Source organism: Tachysurus vachellii, chromosome 15 (genome assembly GCF_030014155.1).
Source record: "Tachysurus vachellii isolate PV-2020 chromosome 15, HZAU_Pvac_v1, whole genome shotgun sequence".
Classification (NCBI taxonomy): Eukaryota; Metazoa; Chordata; class Actinopteri; order Siluriformes; family Bagridae; genus Tachysurus; species Tachysurus vachellii.
In genome coordinates this window covers 12,146,225-12,168,352 of record NC_083474.1, presented here as the reverse complement: position 1 = coordinate 12,168,352, position 22,128 = coordinate 12,146,225, and the positions used below count along the sequence as shown (strand labels likewise).

The window sequence follows — 22,128 nt, the reverse complement described above, 5'->3', positions numbered from 1 at the left end:
AATAACCATGTTTATATGATACACGCTGTCCAACTCAACTTGATATCTGGGCAAAACTGAATCAAAATGTTTTTATTTCTTTCATGACTAACACAGTGAATCATAAGCATTCACTAATGTCTATAGTCGTAGCAGTTGCTCATTATTGTTCTCTTAATATAAGAATGTGGGAAAAAATGATTCATTCTGTTAACTGTTGCACTGTGACGATAATCACATGGATACCCTGTAATATCTGACTTATATGAGAATCTAAACACTGAGTATGTGTCAGGATGATTTATATAGCTTTCTCTGGCGTCATTGTGCGTCATTTATTTAAACCAAAAATAGACTTGTGATCATTCTAACTAATCGACAGCATACGAATGAAGAGTTACTCCACCATTACATATTTTTTGTTGGATACATTTGCTAAACCAGAATCCTTCATAAAAACTTTAGTTAAGAAGCTTTGGGACTGTAGCTTCAAAATGTTTGTGGAATGGATACACAAAGCTCTTGGAAATGTGACTCTACAGCTAAGCTTCAATTGTAAATGTAGCTGTATAAGTATCTTTCTCCCTGTTAGTTAAATTAGAAGTAATTCTTGTGTAGCTGTGGCCCTTTTCTGGCCATTCCTATAAATCTTTTTTAATGATTAACCACTGCGGCTGTATCTTGGGTAGACTTTTGTTCACATCAAATGTTACGACTTATGACCCGGTGATAAAACATATGATGAATTATTAGATACATGTTCATGAAGAACTATGCAATTTTTTTATTAAATAAAACCTTTACAAATCACAATTAAGGTTTGGAAATTGTTAGAGCAGGAAGTTAATGATAAACCAATACAGACACTTGTGTGACTTATTCATATACATGAATGTCCCTAATGACCAAAGCTCTACACAGATAAGTGTTTTATTTTGCCTAACACACTAAATTCAGCCCACGAAGTCCTTGGTCATTAGGTGTGTTGAGTCAGGTGTGTTAAATGAGGCACAGTGCTAAAGCCTGCAGTGCTGTGGTCCTTCGTGACTGACATCTGACACTACCATGTACTATAATGGGACTTGCTGGCCACAATCTCCATCTCCAAATAAACAGATGTGCAAGCAGACGTGGAGTCACAGGAGTCACACGGCATGGATTAAGAAGAACCTTGATCTGGCTGATGTGCTATTAATAGTGAAAACTAAAGACATGTCATGGAGAGTGATGTCCTCATCTACGATCAGATAAACAATATTTCAGGGTGACACCTCAAGAACATCACTGATCAATACCACATAATGATGTGAGCTATATTGATGAGCTCCAGCCAGTGCACAACCCTAAAGACCTTAAATAAAGAGCACCAAAGACAGAAAATAAAGACATAGTGTTCCCTTATATCTAATCTATTGTACACAAGAAACGCTCCATTGTTGTATTTACTCAGTTTTTATTTGTGTCCTGCAGGATTATATCAACTCTGTAGGTGTTTATTCAAATCTGCGGATTTTGTTATTCATTTTAACCAAACCGAAACCATTTATTTATGAAAAACAGACTACAAATTCAGTGCTTTAATGGTACCATCTCTCTTGGTTGCCCTTTTCACATGAGGATGAGCCAAAACCAAACTAAGAAATGATTGAACATACATAATTTATTTCATTTTATAATAACAGGCACCCCTAGTTCAGCTGCAAACATCCAAGTAATAAAAAGACATTCAAGACTTATAGTAAAAGTTCCAAGAAGGTATCTGAACAGGAATGTAAACATGTGCAAAGTCTGTTATTTGGATGCATTTTCATTACGATTATCTGTGGGTGATATCTGATAATAGACATCTGAGTGACACATGTATTTTAACATCTACATAGCATGTAGATTAAACATCAAATGTCAAACATACACCGGCCTTTGTAATAGAACACCTTAGACTTGGGAATTTTCACATTTTTATATCAGATACAGCAAACCTCAAACAATTTTTTTTTGGAAAAATTCTGGAAATTGACGTTCAAAACCTTGATCACAATTTTTAGTATTTTACAATTTATTATTTTTTTTGCAATCAGTTCTGCAGTGCTTTGCCACTGTTCATTAAAAACTGAAAATATTATTTTCAATATATCTTAATCCACAATAAAGTCAAATTTTATCTTGACTAAAACTTATCTGAGTGCTTGAGACATTAGTGTCTAGATCATACATTTCATTCTCCTCTCTGAAAAGCTAATGATTAAAAAAACATAATAATCAGATATTTTTTGTATTTGTAAATAGAATTAAGGATTATTACAACTCTAACCATATAAACACAATTCTCATACTGACAGGGATTCAAAGACCTGATTTTCTGAACCAAGTTTTAAATTAGTAGTTTAAATTAAAATGTACTAATTGAAAAAAATGCAAATTCCATTACCTTTGTAATTGAATACCGAGTAGCTGACATGCTTTCAAAAGACTGATCTGCAGTGTATACCTAACAGTGTATATGTAACGTTTATACAGTATTCACACTGAAAATTTGTGTTTCCAACCAAATTCATATATTTATGAGACTCCAGTGACAAAAATAAGAGTATGTAAAATGCTGACTGTACTTAATTCAGAAATTTCTCAAGATAATTGTATTTTGTTTGAAACAGTAAATAACGTTTTGTATAAAAGGGTTTTTACAAGGCCAGAACCATTTAGGAATTTGTAATATAAACTGTTTAAAAAAAATCTAATTAATACTTAGAAAGTTGTGCCTAAACATAGAATAAGTAATAATTTACCTTGTATACAATTACAGCTTGTGCTGCCATGATGGTCTTGCTTTGAGCTTCTTGGTAGCAAGAGCTCAAAATAATGGAATGTCTTTATAAGAGATAAGTTAGGAGAGTAAGTTAGAATCAGTAATGTGTTCAATCATTTTCAGAAGGGAAAACTGTATCATTTGTAAATTACAATATCCAAACAGTAATAAACAATGTGTCTGGAATAACATTCAAGGAGCTGGGATTTACACTAACAGTTTATTTAAATGTCAACATTGTTGGCATAATCTGTGAGGAAACTTGAGGCCCTTGACATGTGTGCACCAACAAACATACTGCATGACTTCACTTTTTAACATTAAGTTTGGTCATTTGAAGACACGTTTCAAAATCACGTTTATAGGAATTAGTTTTGACCTCTTCATAGAGATCTGGTTTCTTGCTAGCCAGAGGTGTTTCTACAGTAATGGAACTCCCCATTAGCTTATCTGTGGTTTGTCCTCGGTGAAAGACAGTCATCAGGGTGGCGAGTGCACGGCTCACATCACTGCGAGCTCCTTCATTTACAAAACAGTAGAGGATTGGGTCTGCCACACAGTTGAGGCTGGTGAGAGCAAGTGCTACGTGGTAGGCAGAAAATAAATACTCTTCCACCTGACAGTCACAAGGGTTGCTGAGAAAGAGCACACTGCGCCACAGCAGGAGCACATGATAAGGTCCAAAGCAAAGAAGCACTATGAGGATGAGGCTAAGGGCCAGCCTCTTGATCTTAGCTTTCTCTTGCTGCTCGGTGGAAACATTGCCACGTACTGCCTTTAAGATTCCTTTGTATGCTGCTAACATACAGCACCAGGGACCCAAGAAGCCCAGGAAGATGCGGTAGAGGTTCATGCCTGCCACCCAGTCTTGCATCGGATACTTCTCAAAACAGAAGGTGCGGTTGAAGCGAGCCTCAAAAAGCTCATTGTGAAATAGTGGTGCTGAGTTGGCCACAATTTCAATAATCCAGACTATGGCACTGACCAAAAGAGCTGTCTTGACCCGACGCACTTTAGCAAACTTGAGTGGATAAGCCACTGCCAAATAACGATCTATAGAAATGCAGCAGAGAAAAGCAATGCTGACATATATGTTGGTATAGAAAATGAAGCCGAACAGCATGCAAGCCCCTGGCCCATGGATCCAGTTATCATGTTGAAGGAAATAATCAATCCAAAGTGGCAATGTGGCTATGTAAAGAAGGTCAGCCACAGAAAGGTTGATCAAATAGATACCCAGTTCATTTTTTTGCTTCACCTGCAAGTAGGCAGCCCACAGAGCCATACAGTTTGTCGGGAAGCCAAGGATAATAACAATAATGTACAGCACTGGCTGAAAAAACTGATCGATGTTTGAATCCACATTACAGGATGCTGAGATGTTACACATCTCTTCACTTTTTATGAGGCTTGATATCATAATCAAGAAATGTTTGTGCTGTCCGAAGACCCACATTAAGTAATATTTTGGTATGAAAAGAAAACATTACAATCCAAATCTTAAAGATGTTCGGTGATACATCCCTTAATGATCTTCATCATAGATCTTCAGCTTGTGATTGTGACACAAACACAATTCTGGTCCCATACTGCCCAAGCATGGTGAGCTTAAGGATTCACGTCTCTAGCACAGTTCATGGCTGGCCAAATAAACTTTGCTATAAAGATATTTGAAAGGAGACCAGAACTCACTCAGAGTAATTCTGGATTACCAGTACTAAACGTTGCTATAAAATGTTATTAATCATTCAACAAGAGCAATGAGCTCAAATCGGGTATAAAAAAGGGTGTGCTCTTGTAGCAGCCCATAACAGTTGAACTTCACAGCAGGGTCTCCTTCTCTTCTTTCATTGAACTCTGCTTTCTGATATGTTTTCTTTGGCCCCATCAACTATGACCATCTACAAAACAAGAAGAAAAGGTATGGTTTAGTTGAAAATTAAAATAGTAAAGTATTAGGGTGAAACGCACCTTACAGTATGTCAGATTTTGGTCACTGGATCAGCTTGATATCATTATAGAAGAATATATGATAGACAATGCAATTCAATCATTTATCTTCAGAATCCTTTTGGGATGGGAATACACCCTGAATGAACACAGTGTTTAAAATAATTGGCTTACTTTTTCCCACCCTTTTATATAAGTTACTTAACATTTATAAAGATGACAGATTGGTCAAAGGCTGACAATACTGTACAGTTGTAGGTGTGGTCCTCAGATTTATCTGGTGCATAATAGAATTCTTAAGAGCAATCTTAATATAAAGCTACACAATTTTCAAATACATCATTTTCTTCTACCTATTAGTACTTCATCATTAACACGTTTGCACATTGCCATAGATAAGAAGCTGTTTTGTTTGAAATGTTGCAGTTGAAGTACAGTGTTGTAACTATGTGGAGTTCTCTGTTTGCATGGAACTGTTTATATTATCTTCCTGGAGACAAAAGCTCAAATAACCAAAGGTGGAGCAAAGGTGATAAAATGAAATGTATACATTAACAAACGTCATTAAACAAAAGGATCCAGGCTCATCCTTTTAAGCATCCACATTCACTAACAAAAGCCCAAGACACTATCCATTAATCATTTGGTCAGAAAATTGCAAATATTCAACACACAGACTGGACTATTTCCCAAAATTCAATTAAAAGCTTACAAACAGCCTGCACTGCCAAATACAACTCTTGAGGATTACTTACACTACAAGTTTCTAAAAAATATCTGTTTTAAACAAAATTGTATATTATATCGTGTGACAAGGAATGGACAATGTTGATTACTGTCTTTTTTTCCAGGAAACTGAGAATCTGCTAATACATTAACCATATTTTGAGATCTTAGCTTGATATGGTACATCTGATTCAAATTAAGCCACAAAATTGGGATTCAGTACAGCGTCCAACATTTTAAACAGTATACATTTCCCCTGCTCAGAGTATGGTATTAATTATACAGTATGTGTATGATGCAATACAGAGACAAGGACATGCAAATATAGGACTTACAAGTGAGGGAAGATTTTCGAAAAAATTATTAATTTTTTTCACTAATCTTAAAGATGCACTTAAACAAGATTGATTTTCATCAACACACACACACACACACACACACACACACACACACACACACACACACACACACACAAGAACAGCAAACACTACAGTGGCCTCAGGTTATACAGTTTAATGTTAAATGCAGTCTATGTAAGGGAAACAAAGCTGTACAGATGATACAAAAGTTGCAAGAAGCATTTATAAATGCAAAAAAATATAAGTTTTTAGAGAATGACTTGATCAGAAAAGGAGATGTGAGCTTTGTAACTGAAATCACTTTTCTTTTATTCTTTAAAATAAATCCAAAACAAAATGTCAGTACTATACCATCATTAATAAACCTCAGTTTCTGTTTCTCTTTTTTCCCCACTATTAATATTACATCATCAATATATAGTATTTTTGCCTTTTTGCTATAACTTAAGTATCTTTGCTTCTTCACTTAGTCTTGAGAGTGTGTAACATTGAACAATCATCTGTATATAAATAATCAAATGCATACAGTTTGTGCAGAAACAGAAGTGATCATTACTTGCATTAATTCATTATCTGTTTGTCTTTAAAAAAATTATATAAATGTAATATAATAAATTATATGTTATAAATGTTTCACATCTTATTCAGACTTAATTAAGTACATATGAACTATACTAAGACTCGCTTCTATTTTCTGACATTCAACATTAGGTAATCTGCAAAACACCAAGGAAGAACACTCAACAAACTGTACTGTACAGAGACGCTGACAGTCACATCAAAAAATGATCACAGCAGTATAATATGCTTGGAACGGCAAACAAGGAAAGACTGACACAGTGCAGAGAGCAAACATGAGCCCAATATATACAGTGAGGGGGAAATACCTCCTCAGACATTTTTGTTTTGTTTTTGTTGTTTAATATAATTCCAATGCATATTTGATTAACATTTGCATATGTAAATAAATGTAGATATAAATAAAGTTCTCGTGTCACCATGTTGTAGTTCATCCCACAAAAAAGCACAAAAATTAAACACAAAGAACAAAAATATACACCCAAACTAACTCAAAAATACATTGCATAGCCTTGCCAAAATCTGGACTAATACCTTTAGTATGTATGGAAGACTGAGTCCATGACTGAGATCCTTGTAACCTTGAACATTAAAGACAATTGTGGCCAGAATAAAGGAATACATTAAATCGTCTATAAGTAAAATGCAGATCAGCACTGTACAGATGACATACACAGGCATAAAAAACTGTAAAACAACCCAAGACATGCAAATAATGTTTATTCATCTCTAAGCCGCAGTCTGTATGGGATAAATGAGTAATGTTTATGAGTTGTGATCACTTTATTAGGAAAACCATTACACATACTCAATCTAATCAGCTAATCGTGTATTAGCAGTGCACTGCATAAAATCATACACAAACAGACCAGCTGCTTCAGGTAATGTCCACATCAACCATTCAAATGGGGAAAAATATAACCTCAGTGATGACTGTGGCATGATTGTTGGTGCCGGACAGGCTGGTTTGACTGCTGATTTCCTGGGATTTTTATAGTCAACAGTCTCTAGAGCTTCTCAGGAATGATGCAATAAAGAAAAAACATCCAGTGAGCAGAGGTTCTGAAGACGCAAAGGTTTTGTTGATAATAGAGTTCAACAGAAAATGGACAGACTGTTTTGAGCTGACAGAAAGGTTACAGTAACTCAGATAACACTGTACATTTGTGATGAACAGAAAAACATTGTGGTGAGCAGTAAAACATTGTGGTGAGCAGAAAAACATCCAATCGAACACCGTTAGTGGTGATTTGCATCATAAAAATGCACCTATAATATATGCAGGAATTGTGTGATACAGTCATGCCAACATGGACCTGTAATGGTAAAGTAATGTTTCCAGTATCTTGTGGAATCCATGCCTTGAAGAATTGAGGCTGTTAGAGAGCGCAGGCAGCCCTTATCCCATATTAGTATACAGTCCCTAATAAAGTGCTCAATATGTGTAGATACACATAAGGAACTGCCCTAAAAATCTGACAAATTTCCAGAACACAGTTTGCTAGGCAGCCAAAAGATTAGCTTACTCCTTAAAACAAAGGCTCTGCTCACTCTCACAGCCAACACAATGCACTTCCACTGACTCTCAGCCAACATACTTACACTGTTCTATTTCTCAATGTCATATTCTTTGCACGTCTACTTTTTTGTTATAAATTAGGCTGCATACACATCTGAAATACACCTGGAAGAAAAATCACTTTGACCTGTCAGACTGCTTTAGACATAGAATACATGCATATGTGCTGGGAAACTGCCAACTGAATTCCAATCTGACTCTACTATTTCATGTACTACGGTCACAGACTGGCTATGTATCCAATCTATGACCAACTAGGGTCGGGGTTCGATTCCCACCTCCGCCTTGTGTGTGTGGAGTTTGCATGTTCTCCCTGTGCCTCGGGGGTTTCCTCCGGGTACTCCGGTTTCCTCCCCCGGTCCAAAGACATGCATCGTAGGTTGATTGGCATCCCTGGAAAATTGTCCGTAGTGTGTGTGATTGCGTGAGTGAATGAGAGTGTGTGTGTGCGTGCCCTGCGATGGGTTGGCACTCCGTCCAGGGTGTATCCTGCCTTGATGCCTGATGACGCCTGAGATAGGCACAGGCTCCCCGTGACCCGAGGTAGTTCGGATAAGCGGTAGAAAATGAGTGAGAGAGTGATTTGAAAAGATCTGGTCTAGAAAAAAATGTAAAAATTAGAATATCATTTCAACCTGTTAATGTTAACCTGTTAAGTGTCTGAAATATGGAAGACAGCTTGGCTTGGTGTAGTCTGACCCTCCGATGCTCCTCAGGTGTAAAGCATATCGTCGGGTGAAAGTTCAATCTGATTTCAAGTGTACGCACTTGCATGCACTGTTTTTCAGTAGAAAATATGTCTGAACACTATATTCATGTTTTTGTTTTTTAGTATCATTAAATAAGGTCAACTTAGATGTAATTTGTTCTGTCAGTGAAAAGTAATCAAAAGATATATGGAACTAATAAATTACAGGGAGGTTTTTTTTTGTTTTTCTTTTTTCACAAAACCTTTGATCTAGCAACTATAGAGGTCTGGTTGGAAAGTGTAGACTTGCTCTGAAATATGTGCATGAATCATTTAAGAGACTTCTAATGTAATAACTTTGGTTGACCAATAATAACCAGAAAGTGCTCTCCTTATTTAGACATTCTGAGTTTATATGCTGAGACAACATGCTAACAAGGCATCTCTCAAACAACTTTTATCAAGAGTTACTAACTCAAGCTAAGTTCATATGAATTAATTATCAAGCCTTGCTATCAAGCCTATAATGTACTAAATAAAATATTATGTATGCTTTACCATTAAAGGGATTGCATAAAAAAACAACGTAGAGATAGGACAACTTCTACCACTAATCCCCCTGTCTATAATGATAATTACTTTATCCTGATCAGATTATAATGTTGTAGTCACTACAGTATCAGAAATAATTACAGTAGTGTACAGAAGGCATTTAAAAGTCTCTGATTATTTACTCACATCAATCCCATTGCTACAGTACTTCTACTGAGACATTACACACTTTGCTCAGATTCTGCCAGATGGATTATGTTGAGCCATTAGCAAACTTTGTGTTTGTGACATGTAGATCATCCCATTCTGCCATGCTAAATAATGAACGTAAACACGCCACTTCCTGACAAAACAGCATGCTCACTGCCCTCTGAGCCTCTGTTCCTCAGCCTGGTGGGAAAGACCCCATGTTCGTACATCAGTCTCTCTACAGTAAACATGCAGCCGGCAGGAACACAGAGGAGCTAGCGGCTTTTTAATCAACAAGGGCTGAAAGATGGACTTCTCCTCTTCCGTCTCAGAAGGGAGTGAGGGAGAAGGAGCGGGAGAGAGAGATTGAGAAGGAGAGAGAGAGAGAGAGAGAGACAGTGAGATGGGGTAAGAGATTAACAAGAAGATCAGTCTAAATAAAGCCCTCGATTATTCATTTCTACATTAGGCATGATCAATGCATTATCACAGGAATACTATCGCCCAGCCTGGCAAGCGCTCAACAAGAAAGTCATCCGAGGTTTATTTTCAAGTATAGTATACAGATAAAGGTCAAAAGGACAAACTACAGTATTCTGTACTGTATAACACAGTACCTCACTACACTTCTATAGGAAGAGCAAAGGTTTAAAATTACATTTTAAGTAACAAGTACATTAAGTATTTTTAATTTTAAGTACGTACATTAAAATGTTAAAATGTTTGAACAGAGCCATGAGATAAATATACCGTCTCTATAGTCTACTGCTATATACTGTGCTGTACACATTAGTGAGCTGCAGTAAATGCAGAAAAATATCAAAAACTGGGTTTTAACATTCTTTATGACATTTTAGATTTAAGTAGATGACATATAATTATATTTCATTTACAATTCCAGTGCATTTAGAAAGCGTTCACTCAAATGACACAGTTAAGAATTTTTAGCAAACAATGATTTGAACATGTGCCGAATCAGTATTAAAAAGCCAATAGACCATCTGTATCTGCATCGATTTTTCAGATTAGCTTTAGACTTTTCCTGTTTCTTAACAACTTATGTATAATCTTCTGTTTGGTATTCATGTACCATCATAATATACGTTCAGCTCTTACCCCAAAAAATGCGTGCCTCACAACGGTCAAAAATGATCAGGGTAATCATTTGAGGAAATGTTTTAAATATAATTTGCATGAACATGCTATATTAAACAAGTTTCAGTTTGCTTCTGTTACTTATGTGTCAAAGTGCCTGACAGCAGATTTCAAATAATACTATTACCTAGAAAGCAAGTTACTATCAGACAAGAATTCACGCAACAAAATCATGTATCGTTCAGTTTTTGCATTCTAGCTACTAAACAGATTCCTCCCCTTTATATGGACACATCCCACTGTGCTGTACTGTGATATTGTAGAGTGATATTTTCACTGTTCCTCATTTCCTACAGAAAAGACCTTGCAATAACAACATCAGATAAAGCTGAACATTCACTCTTTTTTTTTATCAACAGGATGGTGTTTTTCAACAGTGACCATATTTATGTTGAAGGCTTTACAAGCTCTGGCTTCACTGAGTCAATCAAATCTTATTGTTCTGTAAAATGTACACACCATATTGATCATGATTCCTGAACTAAACATGTAATCCTGAGCAATGCCTTACAATAGACATTTTAAAAACATTTTTATATTAATAACATAATTTTCATGTTTCATGTTTTTTTAGTGAGTAAAAACTGTAGTGATAGGAAGTATGCATAGCTTAACAGCTTATTGTGGTCTACAATACTTTACTACTAATAATACATAATTGTAAAGTGTTATATCTCTTGTTAACATTCCATAGGCAATGGTTAAAGAGCCAAAAAAGTTTTAATATTGTTTACAATCCATTTGTTATGGTCATGATGACAGTAATTAAGGAATAATATTGGATTTAGTACCTTAAGGTCATTGCAACTGAATAATCAACATAATCAATATGAGCTCTCGAGTGTAAAATTGAAAATAATTCCAACATAATTACTATCATAAACCTGAACTGAAATGGTTAGTAAAGATGAATGAATGAATGAATGAATGATTTGAAATATATTTATGGGCTTCCTAAACTTCCATGTCCTCAACCTCAAAGTAACTAACCATAATGATGTGACATACCGTCATCAAAAAACTGCTACTAAATACAAATTATTTGTATGTTTATTGAAGTAAGCACATGATTTATGGCATATTTACCTAAATGCGTAAAAAATGCATATTTTATATTGTTAATCTCATATAAAATAACAATTAAATAATTCAGAATTTAACAATTTTATCCTCAAAGTGTCCTGGGTCACAGTATCCTGAAAAAATGGTCATGAGAATGTAATGTACCCCTAGATGGGGTGGCAGTACAATGCAGAACATAATGCATTCACAGTTTCACACCTAGTCACACTTAGGGTCAAAACCATACCAAACCATATTAATGAGAGAGGGGACAATAGAAGATTGTGGACATTATATAAAACAAATCTATCAGCCTAATAAGTGAATAAATAGTAAGCTCATTGAATAATTAATAAACATAAGCTTATTGATCGTTTTAAGTAGCTATTTTGATAACGGTGGAACAATAACACATCACATCTCCAGACGCTGAATATCTTAATCAAAACACAATTGGTAGACTGTATATTTCTAATCACACCCTCCAGTGTCACCCAAATGAGGACGGGTTCCCTTTTCTAAGGGTTCTTCTATAAGGGAGATTTTCCTTGCCACAGCTCTACTTCTTCGGCCAATTAGGTAAAAATTTACATTTTCAGTCACCAATATGACCAAGACTTTCTGTATGTCTGTTTGACTATTTTAAGACCGTCCCTCTGAATATACCTGTTATTGTGCTGTGTTGAGAGAAGGTCTTGACAGGGTAATAATAATCAAAGGTATGCATCTCACTTGGCTGTCATTCATTTATCAGCACCAGAGGAAAAGTATAGAACATTCAAATCACACATGGCCTTAAAGATGCTATGAATCTCACCTCATTTCATTAACCAATTTCCATGACACAGAAAATAAAGAAATAATTCCTCAACAATCTTATCAGATACATCTAATTTTCATATTTCCTTCTAATATCTAAAATCTTTTGGCAAGAACCCATTCTTATCACATGTGACATCTTGACTATTTCTGCTCCGCTTTTACCAGTACATTTAATTTTGAAATTACAGAATGGTTAGACGTGACTGCAATAAAAACGGTTTTCATAGCATAACTGACACAGAAGTGAGGTGTCTAAATCCTCAGGCATTTATTTTATTATAGCACAATGCTGTTGAATTAGAAAAATAGAAAAGGTTGATTTTCACACCTGCAGAGATCTATTAATAATTCTGTGAGTTTATATGAATGGGCTATATCTAATATATTATTATTCCTGTAATAATAACTTACCCACAGGGACTTGAATGGATGCTCCACAAAATCTTAAGTGTAATAATAACTGGATTAAAAATCCTGTCTTGTTTAAAAAGTATATACTGATGTAGCAGAGACATTTAGAAATATTTTAAAAGGGAGTTTGGCTGTCAGAGCTTTTGTACAGTCAATCGGTTTCCTGACATAAAAGTCTGAGTCTTCAGGACAGAGGGGATGAGCTTTCCAGTTTTTCACTTGCCTGGCAAGCTGCGGTTTTTTTTCCATTATTAACATCAAGAGGGCGGAAAAAAGAGGTCGGCAAGGAAACAACTTGTTTATAGCTACTATAATGTAAATGATAACAGGAACTAAGTTTCCTTGCAGACATTCCACAACATTAAATGAATGACAGTAATAAACTGGCTGCATGTCAGGTCATATCACATCACCCCCAGCATAGATGATTTCTGTTTAATATCCACTCATTAATTAATTTCCGCTCATACATATCCTACATGATCAGCAATGTTAATGTTATCCTCTCAAGCAAGTCAGAAAAGGAAAGAGTTTTTTTTTATTTACACAACAAGACTAATGCCAGTAATACAAGTTATCATTAATAATATTGTAACTCATTATCTATTACTGGTTTAAAATGTGTGGCCTCTTTTACACAAATGTATATTAACTTTATTCTGTGATGTACAAGTAAAACTGTATATTAAAAAAGTTCACAGAACACAAATGCAATTCCAACCTGAACTGAAGTGCTCTTAAGCCATCATTTTTGCACACTTACTCAGCACATAACAGAACAGATAATGGCTGAAACAACAACTTTCACAAATACTAACATAATTCTCCAATGGACATACGCAACTGCTTTTAATATAAAGTGTTGACTTTTCTAAGAATGGTTGAGTGGTTTTCACTTGTCCGAACTGTCCTTATTGCCAAGAGGTTAATGTAGATGTTGGTCTGCTCAAACAGCAGAAGCTTTTAAATGTTAATATGAAGCAACTAGAAGGGAACTAATTCAATTGGGCTGCAACCAACTCAACACGATGAATGTGCAGGTAGCCGAACAGGACCCTAACAATGATTTCACCTTGTATCACCTTGCATTATTTATAGACCTTGTGGCACAAATATGCTGAAACTGGGCCATGAGGAACAGAGCAGTACTATTATAATGAAGGTCTTCTCTTTATGAACATACACTACATAACAATTAGGTTTCTATTTCACCTCAACTAAACACTTTATTCTATTCTTAGAGCAAATCATGTGATTTTATTATCTTTCAGAGAAAAAGATTTCACTTCTCACATAACAAATTAGATGAAAATAATATAGCTACTAAAAAACAAGGACTCAGTGTTGCCAAAACAGGCTGACAAAAAAGGACCAAATAACAGAGATTAAAACTAACACTGAAATATTTTTATTTTGCAAACATTATGCAAGCAATTTTACATTTTACCCTGTGCAAACTCTTTACCCGAGCTGCATCTGAAATGTTTTATGAAGTTGCTCAATAAGCAACTTTTATCCTAGTAACATTTGATGACACTTTTATCGTTTGCACTGTACACAGGCCTGGAGATTTAAAAACCATACAATTCATGATACACAAAATGAACAGTAAATTATTTCAGCACATTGTGTCCAAATGTTAATTGACTGCAAACAGGTGAACGTATTGAACACAAAAATGTTTACAAGACACCTTTACAGACATTAATGTGACATCTAGATTTCAACCAGAAAGGATTGACAGGATATCAGACATATATACCCAAAAATGTACAAATAGGTACTGTATACCAGGACTGGCTTAGCTAAGACTATATTACTTTAGCTAACACAGAATGGAGTGAAAAACAAAAACATCACGTGAACAGTGTCTGCAAGCTGAAACACAGTGTTAATGAGAGAGATCATACAGTAGGAGCATGACCAGGCTGGTTTGAACTATCAAGAAGTCTACGGTAACTCAAATAAGCACTCTATACAACTGTGGTGAGCAGACATGGATCTCAGAATGCACAACACAACAAACCTTGTGGTGGATTAGCTACAACAACAAAAGAGCACATCAGGTTCCATTTCTGTCAGCCAAGAACAAATGTCTGTGGGTATAATGGGCACTGACTTACCCAAACCGGAAAAAGACTGGAAAAGACTGTCCAGTTCTGTGAGTTTATGGCCATGATAGCCTCCAAATCATGTGGCTAAGAGTGGAACACTACTATTATATCCTATCCACCTCAAGGTTTGAAGTTTTATGAATAGTGAGATGATTTTCTGCTCATCCTGGTTGTAACAGTGATTATTTGAATTACAATATCCTCCTGAGCATCTTAATCCAATCTAGCCATTGTTCTTCTTTCGCTCAAATCCACAAACAACTCTCACTCAGAACACAATGGTTTTTGCACTGTTCTGTGTAAATTCTAGAGACTGATGTGTGTGATATTCCTAGGAGATCAGCATTTTCTAAAACCACATAATTAAAGTCACTGAGATAAGACTTTTTTCTTCATTCTGATTTTTAATGCAAACTGAAGCTTCTTAACTTATGTCCCCAAGATTTTTGCATTTTGCTCTTTACAAAAATGATCGGCTGATTGGAAAATTGCATAAATATGCAGCTGTGTTCCTCATAAAATGGACAGCAAATGTATTGTAAATTTAAAATCTTGTCTGCTTCGCATGTTAAATTTGAACGCAGCAAGACAAATTCATTGTGTATGTAACAAATGATTCTACTTCACAGTATATAGGCTCATTTAGGTTTAGCAAGATTGCCACAAAAATGGATTTGCATGGTCGTCTCCGGTCAGATGGGGCTCAGAGAGAGGACCAGGACCTGTCGCAGTCTTTTGGCATTAACAAAAGTCAGATATTTAATACTGACTTATTTGGCTGCTTGTTTCATGCTTCGGTGGTGAGGCGGCAGAGTGTCTACCATGCTCAAGGATGGTGTCCTGCTGGGATAATTAATGATTTCAATAAAAGTGCTACATTTTCCATGCAAATCCCTGGCTTTATTGGCAAGGCTTAATGCAGATGAGCCCTTGTTCTCTGAACATAGTTATTAATTCCAAGCCATTTAGCTACATGATGATGTATATTCATAATGGATACTCAAGACCTGTGCAGTAAGCGAGTGAAGAATCTAAATGGAAAATGAAGGGCAAGAGAAGTGCTTACTTCCACTTAGAAAAGCTGACTCAGACAAACGAGTGTCAGATGTTTGGTTTTGCAGTAACATTTTCATACTGTAAATTTCATGCAGTAACATTTTATTTGGCCATGCTAAATGTAACATATAGATATTTGAAGAACCGCAGAAATATGCCACTCTGTCTCCTGTCACAAACAAAGTAATATACACTGTGAAAATAATTCCAAGCAAGGGTTGACATCATTTGTACAGAAGAAATAAAAATAGTCCAGTAATGTCATTTACAATGTGATACAGAAGATCAAAATTTCACTGATCAATACCACTGAGGCAGGTATTATCATTATGAAACACATGAAAGGCTTTTGTCATAACTATATAATATTCAATAATAAAACAATAATACCAGTCCTGTGTGTGTGTGTGTGTGTGTGTGTGTGTGTGAGTGTGTCTATGTGGGTGTGTTTGTGTGTGTTGTAACACCGTTTACTGTAAGCATGTCAATTTCCAATTTCTAATTTCAGTGTCTTTGCTTATTGTGATATTCACTAATTAGCTTTCTTGTATAGTTTTGTTAATATGTTGTAATAAAAGTGAGCATTAGGTCAATGCTTAGCTATCCACCAAATGCCAACTTTTCTGCTGTTCTGATTTCAGGAAGTTCTTATTTCACCATCAAATGTAAGAGGAGTTCTCAGAAGAGCATATTACAACCACATGGTTTCAACAGAGGAATAAACAATCCCATATTTATATACTTAATGGTGCAATAGTCTTTTTTTATTATTGTAAAAACAGCCAAGGATAAAAAAGATAAGTAGTACATGATTAAAAACAATGCATTAAACTGTGGCCTTAGTGGAAGTGTATGAAGCTGTTTAAAAAACAATTGGAAAACAGACAGCAATGCTTGTTTGTATTAGATGAGACTCCAGTCAGCAATTTTACAGTCACTATACTCTACAGGCCAACATAGATCCTGAGTTACATGAAAATAACCTGCCTCTTGGTTAAACACTTAATCTCGAAAGAAAGCTTTAATGTCACCAATTAGGAAAATGTTGGAGTTGGGCTAGAGGGGATTCAAATATGTATTATATTTCAATCGTGAGGTCAGATAGCACATTCATAGTCCAGCAATTGTCTCCAGGCTTAATGATAATACAGTTATGTGCAATTTCGGTTTGATTTATGAGTCCTGTACAAGTACAAGTATAGACACACTTGACATCAGTTAAAAGGTTTAAGAATCTTTGCATGTAATTTGTCAGATGCAGTGCAGACAGATTTAAACGTAAGATAAATTAATTTCTTATTTTTATACTAATAGAGTTTATAAAAGCTATGAATATGACAAGACATGGACAATGGTTTTCCTTTTAAACATTTTCATCAAGTTCTGTCAATTTTTAATATAATATAATATAATTCCGATAAACATTTATAAAGTAATCAATTAAATCAATGAGCTTTAATTGAAAAAGCTATTAAACCTGATAACTAAATCTGGAGTGCTACAGTATGATAGGTGAAAGACTGAGAGAAGCAGATATATAAATGATATATTTCTATATAGGATAAACTTAGACAGTATTTGTTTTGTCCCCTCTGCAGAGACCAATGCCAGCTTTAATTGCTTGATGTTAAGGAAATCCTGTTCTCAACTTCAGTATTTCCTGTGCTACATAGGTATGTATTAGTAAATCTGAATCTACTGTATACTTTGTGATGACCAATCAAGCAACAATTTATAATTATTGAAAGTTTGCTAAAGTGTTTTTCACACATTCTGATCGGCTGGCGATAACCTGTGATAAAACGCACCTGTTCTTTCTGCATTTTTACGAAAGCAAATCATGACGACACTAAAACGTTAAGCTTTTTCTGAGGCCCGGGAGAGACTACAGATTACGCTCCTGCGAGGATGGTGTTGAGTTACGGTGGCAAATTGAGAGAAATACAATAGTCTGCATTAGGTTCTAACATCATTAACCATGAGTGATTCTATTAAGCTAGTCAAAGTCAAGGGAAGTTGGGGATATTTATACTTCATACTACTATTTGGAATGTCAGCTGCATTCATCTATTCAACAATTGCTTTGCTGAAGTGTTTACATATTACTATGTCATGAACTAGATATCAAATGTTATTCCATGTCATCTATATTAATGTTATGCGAGACATTAGTAAACTGAGAGCTTTGAGGTACAAGCTGTAATAAATACAGGTGCCAAAAGATTCACTAGGGTTTATTCTAAGCTTTCAGATCAATGGCCTAATTTGGGCAATAACAATTCAGTAAAAAGAAAAGAGTCATGCTTGTTATTTTATTTGAGAATACCCAAAGCAGCAAAACAGGTTCTGTTTTCATGTATCAAAATACAAATTATCAACTACTGTGAGCTTAGTGTTAAGTTTGATAAAAATCCCTTACGGTGCCTCAATACTGCTGTGGTAAAGAGTTTCCCTCACACAGCCTGGTGTACAAAACAGACATTAGCTTCCAATAACACCATCATTAAGCAGGCGGGTGGTAGTGGTGGAAACATGTCATTGGTCCTCTAGGCCATTACTCTCTTTTCCTCGTCACTCTTTTAATGTTCACTCTTATCTCCCATCCTCAAGTGGGCAATTACAGCTCGCTCCAAGGGATTGATTAAATGTCTGAAGTCTTTCTCACAAAGCCAAGCAAAGAGCCCATGACAGGTACAGTATGTGTAGTAAATCAGTCTAGGCTCAAATTGCTGTTCTCCTCAAAAAAGTTCAAGCCGTCACACTGCAGTGCAGACTCAATTTTATGAGATGTCATGAAAATAAAAGACAATAATACAGAACATGTCAGGACAATCTGATGTCCTTTAGGCTTTATTCTCGATTATTCCCTACCTAAAAGATGAAATCTGGTTTAATTAAGATGCAAACCCACTGCAGAACACATTTAAGAGGTGCCTGTATTTAAGACTTTGACTGTGATTTTGCCCCTATCTGAGTGAGAAATGCATGTCTTATAGTTAAATCAAGTTACATCCTTTAACATAAAGTAACAGTTTAAAACCCTTACCAGTCCAACTAAACAAACAAACGTGTGAAACAACTGAGAAAATAACACCTTAGTATAGACATCTGTCATTGCGTGAAGGTGTTTCTGGCGGAAGAATCTCATTGCAGGCTGCCTTAAATTCCTTGATAAGAAAAGAGGTTCATGAATAAAACGGTGTACTCACTTTCTTTCTTGTGGCGACAGATAGTTCGGGCTGACACGTGGGGCAGTCTTGGTTTTCCTGTCATTCTGCGAGATGACTCTGTACTTCCCAAAGAAAGACGGTGAGATAAAGTGAGCGCGCGCGACTGAGAAAGTCTGTGGCGCAGAAGATCATCAAAGCAGAACTACTAAAAAGACGTGGTCCCTCCCTCACGCGCGCACATTATGACCCTCACTTGATGGCGCACGTGAGTTCTTGGAACTCATCTAGTTTCTCCAAGTATCGCCAATAGACAAGGGAAAATGTTTTAATCTTGTTGGATTACGACTAGAAGATTTTATTCGTTTTTGTATATCATGGATCAAATTGCACCTGAGTTTGTAACTAGACCTGCAACAGACCTATTTTTGACTTGCCATTATTATTGTCAGTGCTAATGCAAGGTATATTAAAGCAGATGACAACAGTGTTGACATGAATGCCTCAACCACAATGGTTAGTCCAACTGTTTACTAAATTGTGTCATTCAAAATTATGCACTATTTTTGCATGCAATGTTGTGAATTGTCTCTATTATGAAAATTTGGAAATATGCTAAGCAACATTACATGCACTTTAGAAAGTTCCATATCTATGCTTGCTACAGACAACATGTACTGCACTTGGCCTGGAAAGGAAGATTTTGGATTAACCCACCAGTGTATCCATTATATCCAATATATCCCCTCACTATCAGGCAGAAATAACAACATAGCTATATCTGCATTAGACTACTTAAAAGACAAACAAGTAGAAGGCCAGCATATTTCAGCCTTATGTTTAATGTGCAACATTTATTTAAAATGTATTGTGTATATTATGTTTTAAGTGAAGGTCATGTGAGACAGATTCACCTGGAGGCTTCAGTCAATCAATCAGAGGCTATTGTGGGCTCAGACACCCGAAACCGGATAGGTGAAGACTGGAAAAAGACCATGTGAATTTTGTCTAGGCGTCACCATTCCAGTTTTGATGACCCGTGCCCATGATAGCCTTAGATTCTTCTTCTTGATGTGTTGCTTTAATTTCAACCACTTCACACTCAGCAGTGAAACATTCAAGTGTATGTAGGAGGTCCACTTACAGCTCTCCAACCATGATCATGTTTTGCTATACTGTTGAAGGAAAAACACAAACTAGGAGTGGAGACAAGACCAATCCTGGAGTCTAAAACCCACTTTAAACAGTTTTGACTTGAACATAAGAATGTGGACACAACGCTTACTGTGCTAATACAGTGACCAGTATTCCCCCCTTAAAGTTTTCCATTTGTGAATTACACTTTAATTCTGAAATTTGGACATGTAAAAATATTTATTATGACACAAAGTGTTGTTATCCTGTTGAAAGGAAACTCTGCCCTAATCTCAGGTCTCTCACAAATTGGTACAGTTTCTCTTCTGACTGTAAGTGGCTCCAGACATCTTGCCGATAAACCATGTTTCAGTGTGGGGATGGTGTTGTCTGAGTGATGAGCAGTGTTGGGGTTGCTGCCAAATGTGCTTTTTGTCAAGAGCAAAAGGTTCAATTTCAGTCTCACTAAACAAGGCAACCTTTTTCTGCATTTTTGCTCAGTGACAAACATGCAAACTTGTGTGCCTTTTCTTCTCTTCTTGTCACTCTTAATAAACCAAAGCTTTATGGAGTGTCCGGTTTAGGGTCACCATTTAAACAGCTTCTCCCATATTAGCTGTGTCTCGCCAGTGCCTTTAAAGTTATCCTTGGCCTCTTGGGATCTTCTCTGACTAATCTTTACCCGTACCATTTTAATAAATATTGGTGGATGGCCTTCTCTAGGCAGAACTTGTACACCATTGTCTTTACATTTTTGATAAATGTAATGGTTCCCTGTAGAATGTCAAAGATCATTGGGGAATTCCAGGAATAGGTGTATTTAATATTGAGCTTATGTGACACTTTGCACACAGCTGGACATCCAACTAATTATTCAGCTAATTACTGTATATGACTTAATCAGTGCTGACCCAGACATTCCTGCAATCATAGAGTTTCTCCAAATCCACATAGACTGGGTTATATTTCTTCCTCTTCCTTGCAGTCAGCTCTCACATTTAGAGCACATTGTGAAAAGAACCAACAGGGCTCCACCCCCTCTGTCAGTGTTTTACAAAACTGTTGTGAAATGATTCTCCCTACGGTATAACATGGTCATTAGTGTCAGATAAAACCATACTCACCTCTCTTTGCAATAGTCTGTCTCTTTCAGTAAACATCATTAAAAGATAACACCATATCTTAAATGCAAACTAACAGGAGTAATAAAAGGATTAGAATATTATGACCTTGTTAGGATTGGGGATTTCTTTAGGATCTTTTATGTAAAATGTATGACATGAAAATAGTACACTAAAACATCTTACCATGTATAATAAGATTAGCCAGCCATATCTGCGATCAGCCTTATTTTTATATGATTTATTGATCACTGATCACTGGCTACTTATTACTAGTGCATATCATGCTCAGTATTCACCTTTAGTACAATAAACTGTACCTTGACAACTATATTTTATATGTATGTATTTCACAGAATGCTTAGTAAAAATTCAATTGCAGAATAGGTTTGAAAGGAATATTAGATTACATGTAAGTAAGACTAACTGATCCCTGATTAGTTAAAGTCAGTCTTTCTGAAGTATCTTTATTCAGGACTGAACGAGTTTAAAATATTTGTAAAACATCTACACTCGGATGCTATTTGCTATTTTACCCAGACTTGTGGTCAAGGGAAGGCATACCAGCTTTGCAGTGGATGGCTCCTTTTCAACTCTCCTTTCTTATGCTTTAATTATTTTTGAGTTGCAAATAAATTCTCAGCACTCACTCACCTCTTAGAGTGAAAGTCAGTCCTGA

The 22,128-nt window shown here is 35.9% G+C and overlaps 1 protein-coding gene across 1 annotated transcript; it reads right to left on the bottom strand.

The window, feature by feature from the left end:
• Nucleotides 1-1,621: 1,621 nt before the first annotated feature.
• gpr4 (G protein-coupled receptor 4) lies at nt 1,622-19,405 on the bottom strand. The gene is made up of 2 exons (XM_060888774.1): nt 19,237-19,405; nt 1,622-4,686 (listed from the first exon to the last, which is right to left on the bottom strand). The coding sequence occupies exon 2, from the start codon at nt 4,239-4,241 to the stop codon at nt 3,093-3,095; it is 1,149 nt and encodes a 382-aa protein (XP_060744757.1). The 5' UTR covers nt 4,242-4,686; nt 19,237-19,405; the 3' UTR covers nt 1,622-3,092.
• Nucleotides 19,406-22,128: the final 2,723 nt, after the last annotated feature.

Coding starts and splice junctions, on each gene's coding strand:
- gpr4 (XM_060888774.1), bottom strand. CDS start 4,241: ATGTGGGTCTTCGGACAGCACAAACATTTCTTGATTATGATATCAAGC.